The sequence below is a fragment of the Scyliorhinus torazame genome, chromosome 4 (assembly GCF_047496885.1).
Source record: "Scyliorhinus torazame isolate Kashiwa2021f chromosome 4, sScyTor2.1, whole genome shotgun sequence".
NCBI classification, from domain to species: Eukaryota; Metazoa; Chordata; class Chondrichthyes; order Carcharhiniformes; family Scyliorhinidae; genus Scyliorhinus; species Scyliorhinus torazame.
In genome coordinates, this window is record NC_092710.1 from 119,051,411 (window position 1) to 119,074,228 (window position 22,818).

Sequence of the window (22,818 nt, forward strand, 5' to 3'; positions counted from 1 at the left end):
CTCTCAGAAGAAACTTATAGCCGAGCCTTCCCTAACCTTGCAACAGGGCATCCAAATTACGATGTCCCAGGAAAGCGCAGAGTAGGGGTGCAGGAGATACAAGGGATGGAGATGAAAACCCTTAGAGGGCATGCCTCCTCTCATCAAGGCCCCCTCCTCAAATCGCCACTTTGCCCTGGACCGAACGCCGTAAAGGACCAACCAAGTGATCGAATGATGTGCCTTCCCGACGGGAGACTTCCTGGACCATAGAAGGGGAGCCAGGTTGATATGGAGCTTGTGGTGACCCTGGCATGCTGCCCCGGTACAGGCAGATGCCAACCCATGACCTGTAATTTCCACCTAGATGAGCTAGACGAGGAGGACGACTGCATACAGTTGCATTGCGTGGCAATCCCCCGAGTGACTCCCATTAAGGTTGCAGGGTGACTGGGCTCCTGCTCGATATGGAATTGGACACTAGCTCAGTGGTCTCTGTGATCTGACAGAGAACGTTTGACCGCATTAAGCTGGGAATTTAGACCCTAGATTTGACGGACACCCAGGCCAGGTTGGCCACCTACATGGGAGAACCATTAGATACCACAGGTACTACTATGACTTTGGTGGTTTATGGGTACCAGTTGATGCGCCTCCCGCTCATTGTGGTAAAGGACCATGGGCCCAGCCTGTTGGAACATGACTGGTTGCACCAACTGCAGCTGCAGTGGCAGCACATCCTCCTGATGGGTTCTGATGGTTTGGTCGAGGTGTTAGGAAAATGCCCGGAAGTGTTCCAACCCAGATTGGGGATGATGAAAGCATCTGTAGCCTGCATTCAGTTGACCTGAAAGCTCCACCACAATATTTCCGGGCGCGTCCTCCCTTGCTGGAAAAGGTGGAGACAGAGCTCAGTCGGTTGGAGTCCTTGGGTATCATCAGGTCCATTTAGTTCGCTGATTGGGCAGCGGCGCTGGTATCGCTAATGAAGCTGGACAAAACGGCTTGTTCATGCAGGGCCTACAAATTGATGGCAAACACTGCCTTCATGTTGGACCGCTACCGTATGTCCTGCATAGAGGATTTCTACGCAAAGCTTACAGGCGGGTATTCATTCACAAAGCTCGGTATGAACCATGCCTATTTGCAGTCTGAGTTGGATCCTGCCTCCCGCAATTATGTCATCAACAATACGCACAGAGGCCTGTTCACGTATACACGGCTGCCTTTCCAGGGCACAATGGAGAACATCCTGCGAGGATTGCCACATGTGGCTGTTTAATTAGATGACGTGCTGGTCACGGGAGCCTCTGAGCGAGAGCACTTGGACAACCTGGAGGCTGTGTTAAAGCGGATCTCTGAGGCTGGTGTTTGCTTACAATGAGCGAAGTGTGTATTTCATGTGAGGGACGTGGTCTACCTCGGCTATCAGGTGGACTGAGAAGGTTTGCACCCCGCTGTGGAGAAAGCTCACGTCATCCAGCAGGCCCCTACCCCGACGGATGTCTCGGACCTTTGCTCTTTCCTTGGTCTCATTAACTATGACAGAAAGTTGCGGGACAGGGCAGGTAAGTTGGTGGTAGCTCCAGATCAGATTAACAAGGTCTTTGAGGTTGTACAGGTCAGAGCCATCTGGGGGAGGCCGGGAGATGCAGGAATTTCGAGATGGGCTGGAGTACCCAAGGTTAGGGGAGGGAGACAGGGCGACATTAGAATGGGCGATAGTGGAGCAGAAGATAAAAGATGCGATTGGGAGGATGCAGTCGGGGAAGGTTGCAGGGCCGGATGGGTTTCTGGTGGAATATTATAAAAAATTCAAAGATAAGCTGGTACCGCTGATGGTGGGAATGTTTGAGGAGGTGATAGGGAAGGGGCAGGTATCGATTTCCCTGTTGCTTAAAAGAGATAAGGATTCAACGGAGTGTGGGTCGTATGGGCATATATCACTTTTAAACGTGGACGCAAAGATATTGGCGAAGGTAGTGGCAGCTAGGCTAGAGGAGTGCCTCCCGAAGGTGATGGGTGAAGATCAGACAAGCTTTGCGACAGGGAGGCAGCTCTTTTCAAACGTTAGAAGGGTATTGAACGTGGTTACGGCACTGATGAACGGGAAGGAAACAGAGGTGGTTGTGACATTGGACGGCGAGAAAGCGTTTGACAGGGTAGAATGGGGGTACTTGATGGCAGTTCTGGAGCGGTTTGGGATTGGACCAAGATTTGTGGACTGGGTAAAGCTACTGTATAAGGAGCCGAGGGCGAGTAACATCAGCTCGGAATACTTTTCTCTCCACTGTGGGACTAGGCAGGGATGTCCTAGGTGTCCCCTGCTGTTTGCACTCGCGATTGAGCCATTGGCCATCACGTTAATACGTTTGGGGGTATGGAAAGGGATAGTGAGGGGGGGGGGATAGAGCATAGGGTGTCCTTATATGCCGATGACTTGTTATTATACATGTCGGAACTGAGTGTGTCAATAGGGGGAATATTGGAGCTGTTCGGGTATTTGGGTCTTTCTCGGGATACAAATTAAATCTAGACAAGAGTGAATATTTTGTGGTGTTTCGGCCAGGGGTGGGGGGACTGCCATTCCGTAGGGCAGGGCCTCACTTTAGATACCTGGGGGTGCAGATTGCTCAGGATTGGGGGTGCTCCGTAGGTACAACATTTCTAGTTTTGTGGGGAGGGTGAAAGCTGATCTGGCAAGGTGGGATGGTCTCCCTCTGTCACTGGCGGGTCGGGTATAGGCGGTTAAAATGAATGCGATTTCTGTTTATTTTCCAATGCCTGCCGATTTTCCTGCCAAAGGCATTTCGCAGAGTGATTGAAGGAATGATTATCTCGTTCATATGGGGAGGGAAGGTGGCCAGAGTTAGAAAGGTGCTGCTACAGAGAGGAAGGCAGGCAGGGGGTTTGGCTGTTCCGAACCTGATGTATTACTAGTGGGCGGCGAATGTGGAGAAGGTGCGGAGCTGGGTCAGAGGGATTGACTCCCAGTGGGTCAGAATGGAGGAGAGTTTGTGCAGGGGGTCGGGATTGAAGGCGCTAGCAACAGCGCCGCTCCCGACGGCCCTGGGGAAATACTCAGGGAGTCCGATAGTAATAGCTTCGTTGAGAATTTGGAAGCATTTTCGACAGCACTTCGGGTTGGGGGCAGGGTCAAGGGAAATGCTGATTCGGGGGAACCGTAGATTTGACCGGAGGAAGTGGGATAAAAATTTTCGGAAATGGGAGGAAAAAGGAATTAGAACATTAAAAGATTTGTTTCTTGGGTGTCGGTTTGCATGATTGAGGAAGCTGGGAGCGAAGTATGGGCTGGAGCAGGGGGAAATGTTTAGATACATGCAGGTTTGAGACTTTGCCAGAAAGGAGATTCAGAGCTTCCCGGTAGAGCCGGCTTCCACATTGCCGGAGAAGGTGCTGATGACAATGGGACTGGAGAAGGGAGTAGTGTCTGCGGTTTACGGGGCTATTTTGGAAGAGGAGAAGGCACCGCTGGAAGGGATCAAGGCTAAATGGGAGGAAGAGTTGGGTGAGGGTATGGAGGAGGGTACAGCTGGTGTGAGGTGCTCGGGAGGGTGAACACCTCCACCTCGTGTGAGAGGTTGGGGCTGGTACAGCTGAAGCTGGTATATAGAGCGCACCTCACAAGGGCGAGGATGAGCCGGCTCTTTGAGGGGGTGGAAGATGTGTGTGAACGTTGTGGGGAGGGGGGCCCGCAAACCACATTCATGTGTTTTGGTCCTGTCCAAAGCTGGAGGATTACTGGAAGGAGGTGTTGAGAGTAATCTCTAAAGTGGTGCACGTGGAACTGGACCCGGGCCCTCGGGAGGCCATATTCGAGGTGTCGGACCAGCCGGGGTTGGAAACGGGTGCGGAGGTAGATGTTGTAGCCTTCGCCTCATTGATCGCCCGAAGGCGGATCCTGTTAGGGTGGAGATCAACCTCCCCACCCTGTGCCCTGGCGTGGCGGGGGGACCTGCTGGAATTCTTAACACTTGAGAAGGTCAAATTTGAACTGAGGGGAAGGATGGAGGGGTTTTACAATTCATGGGTGTTATTCATTATGCAGTTTTGAGAATTGATCACATCGAACATTGGGGGGGAGGGGGGTGTTGGGAGAGGGGGACTGTATGTGTTTATGGTGACTATGGGTGATACTTATTCCTTTTTGTTATTTGTGTATGTTAACATGCGGGCTAATGTTTGGGGGCTTGGTGGGAGGATGGAATTGTTGTTATTGATATGGGGATTCACATTACGTTCGTTACTGATTATTGTTGATTGTTGGGTGTAAATTTGGGAGAAAATGTGAAAAAGGAGGAGAATAAAAATATTTAAAAAAAAACTATTATAGAAAGTTTCTCTCGAACCTTGTGACTATGTTGGTTCCCTTACACCTTCTTCTGAAGAAAAATCACGTGTAGGGCCTCGGGCTCGCCGTGAAGAAGCAGTTATCGTCTTCCGGATTACTGACCCATTATGATTCTGCCAAACCCTTGCTCATCATATGCGATGCTTCCCCCTGTGGCATTGGGCCGTCCTGTCCCACCGGACCGAGAATGACAGGGAACGGCCGATCGCCTTAGCCTCCCATACATTGACTGCAGCGGAAAGGAAGTACACGCAGATCGAGAAGGAAGGTCTGGCGGTGGTTAATGCAGTGAAACATTTTCACCAACACGTCTATGGCCGTCACTTCACTATCGTTATGGAGTAAAAGCATTTGCTCAGGGTTTTCAAGGAGATAAGGTAATTTTGCCCATTGCTTCCGCGCGAATTCAGCGGTGTGCATTGTTACTAGCTACCTATGAGTATTCTTTTGAACATAGGCAGGGGAAGCAACTTGCGAATGTCGACGCACTGAACCAGTTGCTTTGTCGTCTGGCCCCTTATCGATGGTCCAGGTAGTTGCAAATCTGAATTTCATGGACTCTTTACCTGTCACGGCGTTGCAGATCCGTGAGTGAACCCAGACAGACCTGATCCCATCTAAAGTTCGGCATGTGCTATTATACACTGGACAGCATCGACTGCTCCCAGGTGAGTTAAGGGTATTTTCCTCCAAGTTGTCTGAGCTCAGTGTAGAGGATGGTATTCTGCTGTGGAGTATGTGCGTAGTCGTTCTAGACAAAGGAGATGAATCGATCTTAAAGGACCTCCACAAGAGTCATCCAGGCATGTCCAAGATGAAAATGCATGTATGCAGTTAAGTATGATGGCCGGGCCTCGATGTGGATATTGAGAAGATGGCCCAACAATGCTCCGTTTGCCAAGAGCATCAGAAGCTCCCGCTGACCACAGCCCAACATCATTGTGAATGGCCAGGCCGGCTGTGGGCGCAGTAACAGGCAGATTTTGCCAGTCCATTTTAGAGGTGCATATTCCTCTTGCTGATTGATGCCCATTTGAAGTGGCATGAAGTGTGATGGCGAGAACCACATTCCGGGCAACTATTGAGATGTTACGTTTATCGTTTTGCACGCATGGGCTCCCTGAAGTACTTGTCACCGATAACGACACTCCTTTCACGAGTGAGGTGTTCTCAGGGCTCTTTGAGGCAAATAGGGTGCGGCATATTCGTACCACCCCATATCACTAGGCTTCTAATGGTTTAGCGGAACGAACGGAGCTGACATCTAAACGGGGCCTCAAGAAACAGTCTTTGAGATTAATGGACACTCAGCTGGCCCGTTTATTGTTTTGCTACAGGACCAATCTGCATGCAGTGACTGGGGTAACACCCGCGGAACTACTGATGGGCCGGAGACTTCGTACCCGCCTTAGCATGATTTTTCCAAACACCAGGTGCAGCAACAGCATCGCCTCATTTGTCATCGACTGTCCAGGCACCTTGTACCAGGTGATTCAGTGTTTGTTCAAAACTTCGCCTATGGCACCCAGGGGATCTCCGGCGTTATTCTTCGCCAGACAGATCCGTTTTTCTAGCTTGTCCTCGGAAACTTCTTCTAATACCGTATCTGCTGCCCGATCAGGCCACAGCGGAACCCCAAGGGGGTCAAGGCACCGACATGACTGAGGTGGTTGACCTGGAATCAGTGATGGAGACGCAGGAGGTCTCCGATGCGGAACCCTCGGATCCACAACCTTGGGAAGTGCAGCTGCCACGTCGTTTGTGTCGGAAGCGGCGTTCACCTTTGAGATTCGCGCTGCCTGATCAAGCACCTTGGGTACACAACGCTCAGCCAGATGTCAAATGGGTCTGGTGCCCTTCTTCGCCAAGGTCTTCGGAGGATTCTTCAGACTTTGGGGGTGAGGGATGTTATAACCCATATGGGTCTTACGGGATAGGGATGTTTAACTACCCAGTGGATCTTGCAGAATAAGAGCTCCCCCGATAAAGGGGGTAGGAGACCCTTAACAATACTTGGCTTTGTATAAATAGAGTCGGCAAGTAAGGCGCCGACCAGAGAACGACCCAGTAGGTAACTACTGGAGCTGTATACATTGGTAATTGGAAAATAAAGTAAGTTTTTGTTTCGACCAACTCGGTGTGGACTCTTCATGGCCCTTGTAAAATGTACCACCTTCGCAATGGTAATTAAGGATCAACAAATGATGGTCCTACTAGCAATGTTCTCATCCCATGAGAGAAAGAACAACTGGCTGAGCAGGTGCAACCCAGGTTTCATACAGGGTAAAGGTTCCTCTAAACTGTCTCCCTCAAACATTCCCAATGTAGGTATGACAGGGGTGACACACACAGTAAAGCTCCCTCGTCCCGTCATTCGTCCAACATTGTCCCATCAAATACTCCCATCCCACACAGCTTCTGTGTTAATATGGCCCACGTTTAGTGGCCTGTATTTACTGGACCATGTGAGTAACTAAATTAAAGTGATTAATTGATGTGAAGCTGTGAAATGCAGCCAAATGCAAATCAGTTCGAATTCATGAGAACAGATTTTATTTCCGTGACTTTAAAGCACGAAAACTATCTTTGTTCAAGAAGGACACAAACTGAAAAGTTGCTTTTCCACACTTTGCTCTAAATTTCTTTTCTGGTGAAAGTGACTGGATCCTCTCACTGGACAGTCTGACACCAGCAGAGAAGGAAACAACTTCAAATTGCATTAAGTAATTAAAAGCCAAAACACAGACTGTGGTAAACCACTGTGTTCCTATATTAAGGGTTGTACGGTAGAACCTGCACTACAGGTTCACCTGGGCCCCTGCATGCTAGCTCCGCCCAAGAGCCGGGTTATAAATATGCGTGGCCTTCAGCTCGCACCCATTTCGTCAGCTGCTGTAGGAGGCCACACTTCAGATACTAATAAAGCCTCAATTTGAATTCAACTTCCTCTCCAGCCAAATTGATTGTGCCTCAATTTATTAGTATCTGATTGAGAAGATGGACCTCCGGATTAAACCAGATCGCCTGCAGCTGGATCCACACGCAAGCGACGCCAGAAAGGACTTTCAGCACTGGCTAGCTTGTTTTGAAGCGTAGATCAACGCGGCGCCGACCCCTGTTCCAAAGGCTCAGAAGATTCAAATCTTGTACTCCAGACTCAGCTCTAAAATCTTCCCGCTGATCCAGGATGCGCCCAATTACGCTAACGCTATGACCCGACGCAAAGAGAATTATGAGCAGAAGACGAACGCGCTCTTCGCCAGACACGCGCTCGCAACGCGTACTCAAATACCTGGTGAGTCAATCGAGGATCCTGGAGGGCCCTGATCCCACTAGTTTGGGACTGTGGCTGCCAGGACGCTACAGCTAAGGAGCACTCAGATCTCCTTATGAGGGACGCTTTTCTAACTGGGATTGGGTCCGATGTTATCAGGCAGCGGCTCCTAGAAGGGGCCACGCGCGACGTCGCAGAGACTAAAACACTAGCGCTTTCCATGACGGTCGCCCTGCGCAATGTGCAGTCCTATGCCCCCAACTGCGCGGCCCACTCCTCCTACACTTCATGGGCCCCACAGGCAGCCGCTCCAGCGGGGGCGCTACCCACCCAATACGCCTGCGCTACGCGCCAGCCAGTGATCTCTGGCGGGCCCCGATGCTATTTTTGCGGCCAACAAAGACACCCTCGCCAACGCTGCCCAGCCTGCACTGCCCTTTGTAAGGCATGTGGGAAGAAGGGCCACTACGCAGCGGTGTGCCAGGCCCGCTCAGTGGCAGCGGTCGCCCCCACGCCCCCGGTCACGGACAATGGGCGCCGCTATCCTCCCCTCCTCCACAGGCCATGTGCGAGCAATGGGCACCGCCATCTTCTCCCCCGCACAACACATGCGTTTCATGGGCGCCGCCATCTTGCTCCACCCTTGCAAAGTGCGTTCCATGGGTGCTGCCATTTTGTGACCCCCAGGACATCCGGGCACCGCCATCTTGTCCACCCCGCAGCACATGGAGACCAACGGCGTTTCAGGACCCCGACGCAGTGGCCGCCTCACTACCCGACGATCAACCACGACTCGCATCCATGGTAATCGACCAGTCCAGACCACACACTCTGACCAACGCATCCACCAGCGTGAAAGTCAACGGCCACGTGACCTCCTGCCTACTGGACTCCGGGAGCACAGAGAGCTTTGTACATCCAAATACGGTAAGGCACTGCTCCCTTAAAGTACACCCTACCAATCAAAGTATTTCCCTGGTCTCTAGATCCCATCGCGTAGCGATCCGGGGGTACTGCACGGTCACGCTCACAGTCCAAGGCGTAGAGTTCCACGGTTTTCGCCTCTACGTCCTCCCTAACCTCTGCGCTGCAGTTATTCTTGGCCTGGATTTTCAGTGCAACCTCCAGAGCCTGACCCTTAAATTCGGTGGACCCTTACCACCCCTCACTGTGTGCGGCCTCGCGACCCTAAAGGTCGATCCTCCTTCCCTCTTTGCCAATCTAACTCCAGATTGCAAACCCGTCGCCACCAGGAGCAGACGGTACAGCACCCAGGATAAGGCCTTCATCAGGTCCGAGGTCCAGCGGTTGCTTCAGGAGGGAGTCATCGAAGCCAGCAACAACCCCTGGAGAGATCAAGTGGTAGTGGTTAAGTCTGGGGAGAAAAATCGAATGGTCGTGGACTACAGCCAGACCATCAACAGGTACACGCAGCTCGACACGTACCTCCTCCCACGCATATCTGACATGGTTAACCAGATTGCTCAGTACCGGGTCTTCTCAATGGTGGACCTGAAATCCGCTTACCACCAGCTCCCCATCCGTAAATCGGACCGGCCATACACCGCCTTCGAGGCAGACGGCCGTCTATATCACTTCCTTAGGGTCCCCTTCGGCGTCACCAATGATGTTTCGGTCTTCCAAAGGGAGATGGACCGAATGGTCGACCGGTACGGCTTGCGGGCCACGTTTTCGTATCTAGACAATATGACCATTTGCGGCCATGATCAGCAGGACCACGACGCCAACCTCGCTAAATTTCTCCGCACCGCCACTTTCCTCAACCTCACGTATAACAAGGAGAAGTGTGTGTTCCGTACAAACCGCCTAGCCATCCTCGGCTACGTGGTCCAGAACGGAGTTCTGGGGCCCGGTCCCGACCGCATGCGCCCCCTCATACAGCTTCCCCTCCCCCACTGCCCCAACGCCCTCAAACGCTGCCTAGGGTTCTTCTCGTATTACGCTCAGTGGGTCCCAAACTATGCGGACAAGGCCCGTCCATTCATACAGTCCACTCATTTCCCCCTGACGGCAGAGGCCCAACAGACCTTCGCCCGGATCAGAGCTGCTATTGCCAAAGCTGGAATGCACGCTGTAGACGAAACACTTCCTTTCCAAGTAGAAAGCAACGCATCGGACGTTGCCCTTGCCGCCACCCTCAACCAGGCAAGCAGGCCCGTGGCATTCTTTTCCCGCACCCTCCATGCGACATTGGAGGCATTACCTGGCCGGCAGGAGATTCACTCTCCTCACTGACCAATGGTCGGAAACCTTCATGTTTAACAACACACAGCGGGGCAAGATCAAAAATGACAAAATCTTGCGGTGGTCAATTGAGCTCACCACCTATAACTGCGAGGTTAAGTATTGCCCTGGCAAACTCAACGCCCCCCAGACGCCCTATCCCAAAGTACATGTGCCAGCGCACAGGTAGACCGACTCCGGACCCTGCACGACAGCCTTTGTCACCCAGGGGTCACTCGGTTGTACCATTTCATTAAGGCACAAAATTTGCCTTACTCCATCGAGGAAGTAAGGATGATCACCAAGGACGGCCAGGTCTGTGCGGAGTGCAAACCGCACTTCTACCGGCCGGACCGTGCGCACCTGGTGAAGGCCTCCCGTCCCTTTGAACGCCTCAGCGTGGATTTCAAAGGCCCCCTCCCCTCCTCTGACCGACACATGTATTTCCTCAGTGTGATCGATGAATACTCCCATTTTCCCTTCGCCATCCCATGCCCCGACATGACATCTGCCACCGTCATTAAAGCCCTTAATTCTATCTTCACTCTGTTTGGCTTCCCCGCCTACATCCACAGTGTACAGGGGATCCTCATTCATGAGTGATGAGCTACGCCAGTTCCTGCTCAGCAGGGGTATCGCCTCCAGCAGAACAACGAGCTACAACCCCCGGGGAAACGGACAGGTAGAAAGGGAGAATGGGACGGTATGGAGGGCCGTCCAGCTGGCCCTACGGTCCAAAGGTCTCCCGGCCTCCCGCTGGCAAGAGGTCCTCCCTGATGCACTACATTCCATTCGCTCATTACTTTGCACTGCTACTAACAGTACACCGCATGAACGTCTTTTTGCCTTCCCCAGGAAGTCCACATCCGGGGTATCACTCCCAACTTGGCTCACAGCTCCGGGAACCGTGCTTCTCCGTAAACATGTGCGGCTCCACAAGGCGGATCCGTTGGTGGAAAGGGTGCATCTGCTCCACGCAAACCCACAGTACGCCTACGTGGCGTTCCCCGACGGCCGCCAGGATACCGTCTCCCTCAGGGACCTGGCACCAGCAGGTTCCACCCCCACACCACCCCCGTCGCCCCCCGTGCCACCCTCCCCTCCCCCGCCGCCCCCATCACCCCCCCCTAAGACTATCCGTCCTCCCCCTGCCCACCCCCGTTGATGAAGAGGATTTTGGCATGCTCCCGGAGTCAACTTTGACCACGACAGAACCAACATCTCAGGCTCCACTTCGTCGATCCCAGAGGACGATCAAGGCGCCGGACCGGCTGAACCTCTGACCGGCCCAGCGGATGACCAGAGACATTTATTTTTCACTGTTCTGTAAATATTAAAGATTGCGAATTGTACATAGTTATCCACTATCCCGCCGGACTCAATTTTAACAGGGGGTGAATGTGGTAAACCACTGTGTTCTTATATTAAGGGTTGTACGGTAGAACCTGCACTACAGGTTCACCTGGGCCCCTGCATGCTAGCTCTGCCCAGGGGCCGGGTTATAAATCTGCGTGGCCTTCAGCTCGCAGCCATTTTGTCAGCTGCTGTAGGAGGCAGCTGATACTAATCAGATACTATCAGATACTAATCAAGCCTCAGTTTGGATTCAACTTCGTCTCCAGCCAAATTGATCGCGCCTCACAGACACTAAATGTGTCGACATCAGCCACCAGTTTTGTACCGACTTTGCAGGGCTGCAGCTATGCAAGGCCTTAAATATGGCTTCCAGGTTGCTGTGGAAATCAAGTTCTCATCAGCTGCATAACTGTGGCACGCATGCTACGTGCAGATTTAAAAAAACATATAAATGAAATCAAGCAAGGAGGGAGAGGGAAGGGAGGTACAAAAAAATGGAAAAAGCAGGTTAGTAAAAATGATGCTAGTAAATGGTACGTTCGCGATCAAAACACTTGATACATGCCTGAGTGGAGATAGGACACTCTCATAGAATCGCCAGGTGGCCACCAGGTATGTGCGGCTGGTATCAGTGGAGTAAAATCGCCAAGCGGCCTAAAGTTAAAGGGGAGGTGGTTGAGGGGAAGGAAAAACGTACAAAATACCAGCACAAAATCAGCAACTAAAATGGGTTGAAAAGCACAGTAAAAACATCACAAGTCATTTTTATTTGTTTCAATTTTTTGTTTCAACAAGGGGGGAGGAGATGGCGGAGTGGTATTGGCACTGGACTACTAATCCAGAGACCCAGGGTAATACTCGGGGGACCCGGGTTACCCGGGCACTGGGCCCGAACATCATCACTGCAGATGGTGAAATTTGAATTCAGTATAAAAAAGGACTGGAATTAAGAGTCTGATGATGATCATGAAACTGTTGCCGATTGTCGTAAAAACACACCTGGTTCATTGATATTGTTTAGAGGAAGGAAACCTGCTGTCCTTCCCTGGTCTGGCCTACATGTGACTCCATATTATCATAGAGTCCCTACAGTGCAGAAGGAGGCCATTCAACCCATTGTGTCTGGACTGACCCTTTGAAAGACTACCCTACCCGGGCCCAATCCCCCACCCTATTCCTGCAACCCATCCTCAGGGGCAATTTAACATGGCCAATTCACCTAACCTGCGCATCCTTGGACTGTGCGAGGAAACCGGAGCACCCGGAGGAAACCCACACAGACACAGGGAGAAATTGCAAACTCCAGACAGACAGCCATCCAAGGCTGGAATTGAACCCGGGTCCCTGGCGCTGTGAGGCAGCAGTGCTAACCACTATGCCACCACGCTGCCCAGACCCACAGCAATGTCGTTGCCTCTTAAATGCCCTCTGCAATGGCCTACAAGCCACTCAGTTTAAGGGCAATCAGTGCTGGCTTGCCAGCGATGCCCACATCCATGAGAGAATAATGAAAAGTCAGCCCTGGGCCCGATCAATGGTCTTTTTATGGGGAGTGAAGGTGGGAAGGTTGCAGCCATTCAATCCAATATGTTATTGCCAGACCTCAATTCAACTTCTTCTGACAGAATATTACAATATTGGAATCAGAATGCTTGGTTAAATGTAAATAATTGAAGAACAAACAAAGGGCATATTAGCAAATCACTAATTAGCTTTTTTCAGAACGTATTTCAAATAATGACCTGATTTTCTGCGCGTTTTCAGTACAAATACACACTCAACACAAGCACAAAAACAGGATCGATACCAGAACACGCGATGATACTGAGCACAGATATTCTTCACCGATTCTGCTAATGTCCTGTTTTATCCCTCTCATGAAGAGCAAGCGATCCAAATTAGGCGTACCTTTTAAAGAGACATTGGGTGGAATTTTACACCCCTGCCCCCCTCCTCCCACCCCTCCTCCACCACCAGCAGTTTGGGGGAGGGGCTGCGGTGCTGTGCTCATCACCTTCCTGCCTCTGCTGGTCCAGGAGAGGTCGTGGGGAGAGGGGGGTGGGTCAGCGTCTCTGCATAAAATTCAGCCCACTGTCCTAATGAAAGCTTTCCTGAGGCTACACTAGCTGAGTGCAGATGTAGATCATTACTCGATAGTAGGTGTAGGGACTCTCAACATGAAGACGTGGCTCAAACTGTGCATCGGTAAATCAAAGGAAAATTGTCTGACTTGTGCTGATCTCAGCGGGTATGTGGCGACGGTAGAACACAGAAACTTTGGAAAACGAGGAGGCCTTTCAGCTCCTCAAGCCTGTTCTATACTTTAACTCCTGAGTGGCTTCAACTCTAAAGATTCTGCCCCTTTGTTCTGGAATCTCCTGCCAGAGGAAATAATTGCTTTCACTCTAATCTCCCAATTCCTTAATCACATTCAACACCTCAGTTAGATCATCCATTAATCTTCCGTGCTCAAGGGAAAACAAGCCTAGTTAATCCAATCATTCCTCTTAATTTAACCCTCACTCTCCTCCCCTGTATGAGTGATAAGCCTCACTGACACCTCCTACTCTTTTCTCCTTCCACATGTACATCGTCCTGTAAATGAAATCTCGGCAAAGAATTGCAGCTGCTGTTTGTGCTCCATGTTGGAATGCCAGCTTGATGCCTGGCAGCCTCTGTTCCCGCTCACTGCGACAGTGATGGCTACTCACAGAGGAATGATTGAGAAAGGTTAACGTTTTAAGAATGAGCTGTGCGCCTGGTGAGGGATGGGATGGATTCTCTCTGGAACACTGCTATTAACTGCCCACCACAGGCCAGAAAAGGAAATTGATTAATTCATTAAGATAATTTTGTTGAAAAGAGAGACATGCTGTTGAAGCTTTTCATCCTACACTCAGCAGGACAGAGACAAGAATACCAAATTTCAAATGATGAAAACAGCGTAACACAGTGGTCAGAATTTAATGCTCGAGTTTGTGAGCTGGCAACCCTATCCTGGCCATTCTGGGTCCCTCACCCAATTTATTGCCGTTCAGGAACTTTTGTGATTGGTATCGGGGTCTTCGCCGTAATCGGAGTGGGGTGTGGGGCGGGGTTTCCCGCCTCCAAGTGCTGCCAACCAATCTAAGCCTGGTCACTCTCCAGTACCGGCAGTGACTTCAGGAGGAGTGGCCACTGCTGGTACTGCAGGGGGTCCATGCTGCAGAATCATCACTGAAGCCTGGAGTGAAGTAAGTAAGACTGGCTTCACAGAGCCAGCCAAAAATGTCCCAGTGAGAGGGACATATGTGTAGTCTTCTGTCGTGATACAATCCTTGGAGTCCATATAGAATTCTAGTACACACCTCTAAGGTCTATATAATTCTTCCTAAGGTGTGGTGTCAGAACTGCTCAAAGTACTGCAGGTGTTGTCGAACCGGGGCTTTGTATAGACTTTTCGATTCTTTTCCATAACGGCGCATGAGACAGCGGGTTAGTATTCTGGGGAGGCCCATGCCTCCACTGGGATATCTCCCTTTGGAATGGGCTGCCCAAGTAGAGTGAATCCCTCCACCAAGTTGCAGGCATGCCCACCAGGGTTCACATGGCATGGCCACCACTCACCACTGGTTGAATATCAATCAGGCCTTGAATGATTTCCAGACAAGAAGTTGTCCTTGAACCTTCCTGTTCTGCACTCAATCATGAGGAGTTTCGAAAGTGATCGAGGGCGCAATATAATGGAACAAAAACAGAGTCCCGTTTTAGGTGCGTTTAGCCGGTGCTTCACTGTGCTAGCTGCCCCACCGAGGCAACACTTAAGAACCATTTCCTGTACTAACAAGCTCAACTCACCAGTGCAGGAAGAAACCGGGGTGCCAATTCTCTGGATCCACCACTGTGACCACCGAATCCCCCCAATGCCCTAACCTACCAATTAGGGAGTCCTCAAGACCTTTGAATCCACCTCATAAGGGCAGGGCACCACTGGGGCCGATCCTCAGCAAGATGCCACCTGGGTACCTTGGCACTGCCAGGGGGGCACTCAGTGGGGCTGCCAGAGTGCTCAGGTGGTACTACCAGAGTGCCGGGCTGGCAGTGCCAAGGTGGTCTTTTTTTTTAAAGAATATTTTATTGAAAATTTTTGGTCAACCATCACAGTACATTGTGTATCCTTTACACAATAATATAACAGTATAAATAACAATGACCTGTTTTATAAACAAAGAATAAATAATATATAACAAAAACGAAAACTAAAACTAAATGGCAACTGCCTTGTCTCAGATAAACACTCTCCAAAAATATGGTTTAACAATCCAATATACAATTATTTATAGCAACGACCTATACATATTATACATATATATTAATAACCCTGAGACTCCTTCTGGTTCCTCCCCCCCCCCCGTCCCCCCTGGGCTGCTGCTGCTGCTGCCTTCTTCTTTTCCATTCCCTCTATCTTTCTGTGAGGTATTCGACGAACGGTTGCCACCGCCTGGTGAACCCTTGAGCCTATCCCCTTAGGACAAACTTAATCCGTTCCAGCTTTATAAACCCTGCCATGTCATTTATCCAGGTCTCCACCCCCGGGGGCTTGGCTTCCTTCCACATCAACAGTATCCTGCGCCGGGCTACTAGGGACGCAAAGGCCAAAACATCGGCCTCTCTCGCCTCCTGCACTCCCGGCTCTTGTGCAACCCCAAATATAGCCAACCCCCAGCTTGGTTCGACCTGGATCCCCACTACTTTCGAAAGCACCTTTGTCACCCCCACCCAGAACCCCTGTAGTGCCGAACATGACCAGAACATGTGGGTGTGATTCGCTGGGCTTCTCGAGCATCTCGCACACCTATCCTCTACCCCAAAAAATTTACTGAGCCGTGCTCCAGTCATATGCGCCCTGTGTAACACCTTAAATTGAATCAGGCTTAGCCTGGCACACGAGGACGATGAGTTTACCCCACTTAGGGCATCCGCCCACAGCCCCTCCTCAATCTCCTCCCCCAGCTCTTCTTCCCATTTCCCTTTCAGCTCATCTACCATAATCTCCCCCTCATCCCTCATTTCCCTATATATATCTGACACCTTACCGTCCCCCACCCATGTCTTTAAGATTACTCTGTCCTGCACCTCATGCGTCGGGAGCTGCGGGAATTCTCTCACCTGCTGCCTCGCAAAAGCCCTCAGTTGCATATACCGGAATGCATTCCCTTGGGGCAACCCATATTTCTCCGTCAGCGCTCCCAGACTTGCGAACTTCCCATCCACAAACAGATCTTTCAGTTGCGTTACTCCTGCTCTTTGCCATATTCCAAATCCCCCATCCATTCTCCCCGGGGCAAACCTATGGTTGTTTCTTATCGGGGACCCCACCAAGGCTCCCGTCTTTCCTCTATGCCGTCTCCACTGTCCCCAAATTTTCAAAGTCGCCACCACCACCGGGCTTGTGGTGTATTTCTTCGGTGAGAACGGCAATGGGGCCGTCACCATAGCTTGTAGGCTAGTCCCCCTACAGGACGCCCTCTCCAATCTCTTCCACGCCGCTCCCTCCTCTTCCCCCATCCACTTACTCACCATTGAGATATTGGTGGCCCAGTAGTACTCACTTAGGCTCGGTAGTGCCAGCCCCCCCCCCATCCCTACTACGCTGTAAGAATCCCTTCCTCACTCTCGGGGTCTTCCCGGCCCACACAAAACTCATGATACTCTTTTCGATCCTTTTGAAAAAAGCCTTCGTGATCACCACCGGGAGGCACTGAAACACAAAGAGGAATCTCGGGAGGACTACCATTTTAACTGCCTGCACCCTCCCTGCCAGTGACAGGGATACCATGTCCCATCTCTTGAAGTCCTCCTCCATTTGTTCCACCAATCGCGTTAAATTTAACCTATGCAATGTACCCCAATTCTTGGCTATCTGGATCCCCAAGTAACGAAAGTCCCTTGTTACCTTCCTCAGCGGAAAGTCCTCTATTTCTCTGCTCTGCTCCCCTGGATGCACCACAAACAACTCACTTTTCCCCATGTTCAGTTTATATCCTGAGAATTCTCCAAACTCCCGAAGTGTCCGCATTATCTCTGGCATCCCCTCCGCCGGGTCCGCTACATATAACAACAAATCATCCGCATACAGAGATACCCGGTGTTCTTCTCCTCCTCTAAGTACTCCCCTCCACTTCTTGGCACCCCTCAATGCTATTGCCAGGGGCTCAATCGCCAGTGCAAACAGTAATGGGGACAGAGGGCATCCCTGCCTTGTCCCTCTATGGAGCCGAAAGTATGCAGACGTCCATTCGTGACCACACTCGCCACTGGGGCCCTATACAACAGCTGCACCCATCCAACATACTCATCTCCAAAACCAAATCTCCTCAGCACCTCCCACAAATAATCCCACTCCACTCTATCAAATGCTTTCTCGGCATCCATCGCCACCACTATCTCCGCTTCCCCCTCTGGTGGGGGCATCATCATTACCCCTAGCAGCCTCCGTATATTCGTATTCAGCTGTCTCCCCTTCACAAACCCAGTTTGGTCCTCATGGACCACCCTCGGGACACAATCCTCTATCCTCACTGCCATTACCTTGGCCAGAATCTTAGCGTCTACATTTAGGAGGGAAATAGGTCTATAGGACCCGCATTGCAGCGGGCGAGCAAGTCCACATATTTCCTGTAAAATTCAACTGGGAATCCATCCGGTCCCGGAGCCTTCCCCGCCTGCATGCTCCTAATTCCTTTCACTACTTCCTCTATTTCAATCTGTGCTCCCAGTCCCACCCTTTCCTGCTCCTCCACCTTGGGAAATTCCAGCCGGTCCAGAAAGCCCATCATTCTCTCCCTCCCATCCGGGGGTTGAGCTTCGTATAATTTTTTATAAAATGCCTTGAACACTCCATTCACTCTCTCCGCTCCCCGCTCCATCTCTCCTTCCTCATCCCTCACTCCCCCTATTTCCCTCGCTGCTCCCCTTTTCCTCAGTTGGTGGGCCAGCAACCTGCTCGCCTTCTCCCAATATTCGTACTGTACACCCTGTGCCTTCCTCCACTGTGCCTCTGCAGTACCCGTTGTCAGCAAGTCAAATTCTACGTGTAGCCTTTGCCTTTCCCTGTACAGTCCCTCCTCCGGTGCCTCCGCATATTGCCTGTCCACCCTCAGAAGTTCTTGCAGCAACCGCTCCCGTTCCCTGCTCTCCTGCTTTCCTTTATGTGCCCTTATTGATATCAGCTCCCCTCTAACCACTGCCTTCAGCGCCTCCCAGACCACTCCCACCTGGACCTCCCCATTGTCATTGAGTTCCAAGCACTTTTCAATGCACCCCCTCACCCTTAGACACACACCCTCATCTGCCATTAGTCCCATGTCCATTCTCCAGGGTGGGCGCCCTTCAGTTTCCTCCCCTATCTCTAAGTCCACCCAATGTGGAGCGTGATCCGAAATGGCTATAGCCGTATACTCCGTTCCCCTCACCTTCGGGATCAACGCCCTTCCCAAAACAAAAAAGTCTATTCGCGAATAGACTTTGTGGACATAGGAGAAAAACAAAAACTCCTTACTCCTAGGTCTGCTAAATCTCCACGGGTCTACTCCTCCCATCTGCTCCATAAAATCTTTAAGCACCTTGGCTGCTGCCGGCCTCCTTCCAGTCCTGGACCTCGACCTGTCCAGCCCTGGTTCCAACACCGTATTGAAATCTCCCCCCATTACCAACTTTCCCACCTCTAGGTCCGGGATGCGTCCTAGCATACGCCTCATAAAATTGGCATCATCCCAGTTCGGGGCATATACGTTTACCAAAACCACCGTCTCCCCCTGTAGTTTGCCACTCACCATCACGTATCTGCCCCCGCTATCCGCCACTATAGTCTTTGCGTCAAACATTACCCGCTTCCCCACTAATATAGCCACCCCCCTGTTTTTCGCATCTAGCCCCGAATGGAACACCTGCCCCACCCAACCTTTGCGTAGTCTCACCTGGTCTATCAGTTTCAAGTGCGTTTCCTGTAACATAACCACGTCTGCCTTAAGTTTCTTAAGGTGTGCGAGTACCCGTGCCCTCTTTATCGGCCCGTTCAGCCCTCTCACGTTCCACGTGATCAGCCAGGTTGGGGGGCTTTTTACCCCCCCCCTTGTCGATTAGCCATCCCCTTTTTCCAGCTCCTCACCCGGTTCCCACGCAGCTGTGTCCCCCCCAGGCGGTGCCCCCCCCCGCCCATCCCACCCCATACCAGCTCCCCCCTCTCCCCAGCAGCAGCAGCCCAATAATTCCCCCCTCCGACCCACCCCGCTAGATCCCCCACTAGCGTAGTTACACCCCCCATGTTGCTCCCAGAAGTCAGCACACTCTGGCCGACCTTGGCTTCCCCCCGTGACCTCGGCTCGCACCGTGCGATGCCCCCTCCTTCCTGCTTCCCTATTCCCGCCATGATTATCATAGCGCGGGAACCGAGCCCGCGCTTCCCCCTTGGCCCCGCCCCCAATGGCCAACACCCCATCTCTTCCACCTCCTTTCCTCCCCCCACCACCTCCTGTGGAAGAGAGAAAAGTTACCACATCGCAGGATTAATAACATAAAACTCCTCTTTCCCCCCTTCTTCGCCCCCCATACTCGCCCCACTACTTTGTTTCAAACGTTCTTTTTTTTAATAACCCGCTCATTCCAATTTTTCTTCCACGATAAAAGTCCACGCCTCATCCGCCGTCTCAAAGTAGTGGTGCCTCCCTTGATAAGTGACCCACAGTCTTGCCGGTTGCAGCATTCCAAATTTTATCTTCTTTTTGTGAAGCACCGCCTCGGCCCGATTAAAGCTCGCCCTCCTTCTCGCCACCTCCACACTCCAGTCTTGGTATCCGCGGATCACCGCGTTCTCCCACTTACTGCTCCGAGTTTTCTTTGCCCATCTAAGGAGCATCTATCTGTCCTTAAAACGGAGGAATCTCACCATTATGGCTCTAGGAATTTCTCCTGCTCTCGGTCCTCGCGCCATCACTCGGTATGCTCCCTCCACCTCCAGCGGACCCGCCGGGGCCTCCGCTCCCATTAACGAGTGCAGCATCGTGCTCACATATGCCCCGACGTCCGCTCCCTCCGCACCTTCAGGAAGGCCAAGAATCCTTAGTTTGTTCCTCCTCGCGTTGTTCTCCAGCGCCTCCAGCCTTTCCACACATCGTTTATGGTGTGCCTCGTGCATCTCCGTCATCACCACCAGGCCCTGTATGTCGTCCTCATTCTCGGCAGCCTTTGCCATCACGACCCGAAGCTCCCGCTCCTGGGTCTTTTGCTCCTCCTTTAGCCCTTCGATCGCCTGTAATATCGGGGCCAACAGCTCCTTCTTCATTTCCTTTTTGAGTTCTTCCACGCAGCGTTTCAAAAACTCGTGTTGTTCAGGGCCCCATATTAAACTGCCACCTTCCGACGCCATCTTGGTTTTTGCTTGCCTTCCTTGCTGCTGCTCTAAAGGATCCACCGCAATCCGGCCACCTTCCTCTCCTTTTTCCATCCGTATCCAGGGGGGATTCCCTTCTGGTTCACCGCACAGTACTTTTAGCCGTTAAAATTGCCGTTGGGGCTCTTATCAAGAGCCCAAAAGTCCGTTACACCGGGAGCTGCCGAAACGTGCGACTCAGCTGGTCACCGCCGCACCCGGAAGTCTGCCAAGGTGGTCTTGGGGTGCCAGGGTACCACTCTGCCCCACTCCCGGCCACCTCAAGTGCCGGTACACCTGGTCCATGTTTTAGAGACCAGTGCTAAACGACGCCCGGCCATAACACCATAAGACATACGAGCAGAATGAGGCCACTCGGCCCATCGAGTCTGCTCCGCGATTCCATCATGGCTGATATTTTTGTCATCCCCATAACCCCTGATCCCCTTATTGATCGCCGGAGTCTCCTAGGTGAAGCCGTTCGATCCCATGTCTTGGGTAACTCCGACGTAGGCATATTCAAGTGAGGCTAACGACTTACTTGAATATGTAAATCTGGATAATGCCCATTGTGGGTGGGATCCAGATCACACCATCTCACGAGATCTCATTAGATCTCGCGAGGCATAATGAGCATGGTAAATCACGCCCCTCGTCTCCACCTTGCCTCCGCCTTTGTGGGGAGAATAAAATTAATGTTTGTAATTCAGTGTGTGAGTAACTGTATAGGAACATGAAAAAAATATGACACCATTTAGTCCCTAGAAATTGTTCTGTCATTCAATGTAACTCCGTATACAGACAGGCTTTGCACCGTATTCCTAAATACCCACGGCTAACAAAAATCTATTAATCTCAGTTTTAACATTTACAATTACTTTAGCACATTGCCATTTCCAATAGAGTTCCAAACATCACCACTCTTTGCATGTTGAATGGTTTCTAATTTCATTCTTGAAGGATCTGGCACTGATTTTTAGACTATGCCCCCAGTCCGAGATTCCCTAACCAGTGGAAATAGTTTCTCTCCATCTATCCTATCTGTTCCACTTAATATCTTGAGCTTTGATCAAATCACCCCTTAATCTTCTAAATTCCAGGAAATACAACAATAGTTTAAGTGACATAACCGTTGGTTTGGTGTCCAGATGCATTCTGGTAAACCCCTCTAAGGCCAGTCTAATTCTTCCTAAGGTGTGGTATTTTATAAAGCCATGAAGGAATCCACACCGAGTAGTTCAAAGAAACTTAGTTCATTTACAATAATTATTATGTACATCACATGGTAAATCCCAACTGGGTCTGCCTTGCCGGTGCCAAACTGGCTGGCATTATATACCCTACAACTAAACATTGTGAAGAGGTCCCCTGCTTCCTTAACGGGGGATCTCCTATTCTGCAATGTTCACGGAGAAGTTAATAGTTCCCACCTCGTATGACCCTTGCAGGCTATAGCAGGTGTCAGAACTGCTCACAGTACACCAGATGTTTTTGAACCAAGGTTTTGTATCGCCTTTTTGATTATTTCTGAAATGGCCCATGATACATTCCTGATCATGGAACCCTGAGGCTGAGGAGGGTTTTGGGGCAGTGGTGGCTCCTTCCACCATTGACTAGAAAGTTGGGGCAACCATGCCTCAGCGGGTCAAAGGAGCGCTGATTGCATATTTTTTGCAGCAGGCACTTGTCTGCGTGCAGTCTGGGCTTCTTAAGGGATGAAGTACCACTCTCAAGCACGGCTGGGCATTTGGAAGACTGGAAACTGCAGCAGGACCGGTCACAATGGAGCAGCCCCTGGAATGGAGGTAACTGGGGTCTGGTTTGCTGGGGCAAATTTGAGAGGCCACAGTGAGGGGGATATTTAATTGTGAGGATGGTCTTTCATCATTGGTGGCAGGGTAACCTAACTGGAGAGCCTCCCCCACCCCACAAGAAAGCTGCCAGGGTATACCTGGTGGTCCCATGTGACAAAGTGCCCCCTCTGCTGGTAAAACCACTGGTGCCGAGAAAAAACCTTTAAGTGGCCACTTTGGGCTCCAATTAACTTAAGGACAATAGGGTCCATCGCCACCTTCCCCAGCACTGGTAAAATGTCAACGTCAACAACAAGGTGATGGACACAGCACACTCTGCCATCCCACCCAATTTTAGCCCCCTACTCTCAGCCTCCCCCCCCCCCCCTTT

The 22,818-nt window shown here is 51.2% G+C and overlaps 1 protein-coding gene across 1 annotated transcript in view; it reads right to left on the reverse strand.

Moving 5' to 3' along the window:
* The window catches only part of LOC140411423 (potassium voltage-gated channel subfamily KQT member 5-like), a 160,645-nt gene that overhangs the window by 39,604 nt on the left and 98,223 nt on the right, over window positions 1-22,818 (reverse strand). The window contains 2 exon segments of the mRNA XM_072500530.1: window positions 11,555-11,585; window positions 11,588-11,648. Of these exon segments, the coding sequence (XP_072356631.1) occupies window positions 11,555-11,585; window positions 11,588-11,648 (92 nt within the window).